This window comes from Malurus melanocephalus, unplaced genomic scaffold, assembly GCF_030028575.1.
Source record: "Malurus melanocephalus ecotype Western Australia unplaced genomic scaffold, MMel_1.1 scaffold_100, whole genome shotgun sequence".
NCBI lineage: Eukaryota > Metazoa > Chordata > Aves > Passeriformes > Maluridae > Malurus > Malurus melanocephalus.
In genome coordinates this window covers 2,036,765-2,039,278 of record NW_026623332.1, presented here as the reverse complement: position 1 = coordinate 2,039,278, position 2,514 = coordinate 2,036,765, and the positions used below count along the sequence as shown (strand labels likewise).

The following is a 2,514-nucleotide window of genomic DNA, read 5'->3' as shown; positions in this document are numbered from 1 at the left end:
ATATTCTGGCAATATAGCAAATGAGAAGCCTGCTCTTTAAGGAAAAAGAACTACATTTAACTCCATAACACCAAAAATACAATGTCATATTGGATTTTGCTCACAAAACTTTCAACAGACAAATTAGCAGCTGAGGGGTTTTATTATACCATGGGAATACCAGTCATGGTGGACCAAATGGTTAAGTGCTCAGACCAGCCAAAAGTCAGAGGGTCAAATGCAATTTTACCATAACCTCAAACCAAAGCCATTGGAACCAGAAGCTGAACCGTCACAGTGAGTTATGCTAAGAGCTGACACAGGCATGTGTGGTCAAAGCCATGTATAGCATCACTTAGTGAAGTAAGAAGAGAACATGGAAACAGTGAAGAAATGTTTGAATGGAGTAACTGATAAAGAAAGAAATATATTTTACACAGTGGAGGGAAGAAGTGTAAGCAGAAGAACAGAAAGTTCAGCCTAAATGCCATTTTTTACTCCAGGACTCTCTCACAGGTTTGCCTCATGTCTGAAGTCTGTCATTTATACTCATGATGAGGTTWTAGGCCTTTTGGCAAATATGGGCACACCTGGGATTTTGTTAAATACGGATGTGATAGATGACAGCTGGTCTGATAATGCATCTGTGCAGGAGTGGGAAATGGTCATATTCTGCTGCTTTTAGTGCTGGTGGGATGAATGACTTGAGGTGCAACAGATTAGAAGAGACTAGAAGGGAAACAATTGTTCATAAGCTTTGGCTTTGTGGTTGATGGTTCGAGGAATGCTTCACAATTCAACTGATACATAATTTCAGGGCTGCTTGGTAGCACAAATCATACTACAATTTCTCAATCCTTATACGGAGGAGCACAACACTCAAAATTTGGTTTAATTAGAATTTATTAAAACAATGGATATTGCAATGACCAGACTATATTTCCATCCTACTGACAATTTTGTTCTCTTGAAAAAGCAGGGACCTTCTTTCTGTGATTCCCTCCTGCCATCTCAGCACGCTGAAATGGAGCAAAGCAAAGACACGTCTGCCAGACGAATGTTTTGTTGCATCACCCACAAAATTACACTAGGAATTAAGGAAATACGGACAGTGACAGCGCCCAGAAGGGTCCCAGGCATGTCCCTAAGGCTGGCAGGAGGCTGCTGCGAAGCGGAGAGCGCCCGTCAGTCAYCCCCAGCGCTCCCCTAGGGGGGAGAACAAGGGAAGCCTCCGACGCCGCCGCCTTCTGCCCTGAAGGGAAGAGAGGATCCCACGGCCGCCCCCTGCCTTGGCCGCGGCGGGCCTGGACCTGCTCCCTCACAGCAGCCGGAGCCACCGCCGGCGGGAGTTAATAATTAAATCCCYGGCAGATCCGCTCCTCGCCGGCTCCCCTGAACCTCCTCGGCCGTGTCCTGTCCTCTTCTGGCCTGACTGAGCACCGCGGCGGGCGGGGAAGAAGGGACGGAGAGACCTCCCCGCTGCCGGCCGACAGCCGCCCCGGGCCCGGTGCGAGGCGGAGCCCCCGGGCGGGCGCGGCCGTCCCTGCCCGCCGGGAGCGGTGCAGCCCCCCTGGACGGCRCCGTAGGGCTCACCTGTCCCCGCACCGCCCCCGCATCGCCTCTCCTCCCCTTCACGGCGGCGCTTGGCCGGCACCGTCTCCGGCCGCGGTGGCAGAGCCCCGACCCACGCCTCAGCCGCCCACCGCGCCCTCAGGCCGCCGCCGCCGCGCCCGCCCCGTCCGCCCGCCGCCGTCCCCTCCCGCCGCCCATGGGGCAGAGCCGCTGAGGAGCATGGCCAAGGGACCCGGGCAGGGGGACGCCTTCCTGCAGCTCCCGGCCGCGCAGGCGGTGCCCTCCGCGGCGCAGGAGGAGCCCTACGCGGGGCTGCTGGGGCGAGGCGTGGTGCCCTGCTCCCGGGAGGCGCTGCCCGAGCCGCCGCTGTCCGCCGGCATCAAGGCAGGTAAAGGCGGGGAGCCGGCAGCGTGCCCTGCTCAGCCCTCGCCGGGGCAGGTGCGGGCAGCCGGGGACAGGCAACGGGAGCCGCTGCTCCGGAGCCGGCGGGGACGCGGCTGCCGGGCCGGTCCCTCCATCCGCGGCGGGCAGGGAGGCAGGCGGGAGGGGCGGCGTGGTGGAGGACCATAACGATGCCCTTGGGTCTCTCTTCTTTTCCCCCGCGGCGCTCAGAAACGCACTTGGGCAGCGAAGCGCTCTCCTCGGAAGAAGAGGATGTGGATGCTCCCGACGGCGCGCTGACAGCCGCCGACCAGAGCCCGTCTTCGAAGAAGAGCATCACGCAGATCATGAAGGATAAGAAGAAGCAGACGCAGCTCACCCTGCAATGGTAGGGCTCCGGAGAGCCCCCGCTGCACGCCCTGGGGGCTCCAGGACCGAGCCGGCGTGTCTGTCACACTCAACAGGGACCTTTCTCTAACAGCTGAGCCGGCAAGGAGAGCGACATCTCACAGTTCTTATAAAAAGAATTTGTCATTTCTGGGGTGATTCGTCAGTTTTTTGGGTTTTGTTTTGGTGGTTTTT

At 57.3% G+C, this 2,514-nt stretch overlaps 1 protein-coding gene across 1 annotated transcript in view; it reads left to right on the top strand.

Annotated features, from left to right (window-relative positions):
• Nucleotides 1-1,770: 1,770 nt before the first annotated feature.
• Nucleotides 1,771-2,514, top strand: part of RFX6 (regulatory factor X6) — a 33,097-nt gene continuing 32,353 nt past the window's right edge. The window contains exons 1-2 of the mRNA XM_057368972.1: nt 1,771-1,939; nt 2,164-2,320. Of these exons, the coding sequence (XP_057224955.1) occupies nt 1,771-1,939; nt 2,164-2,320 (326 nt within the window). The remainder of the gene's footprint in view (nt 1,940-2,163; nt 2,321-2,514) is intronic.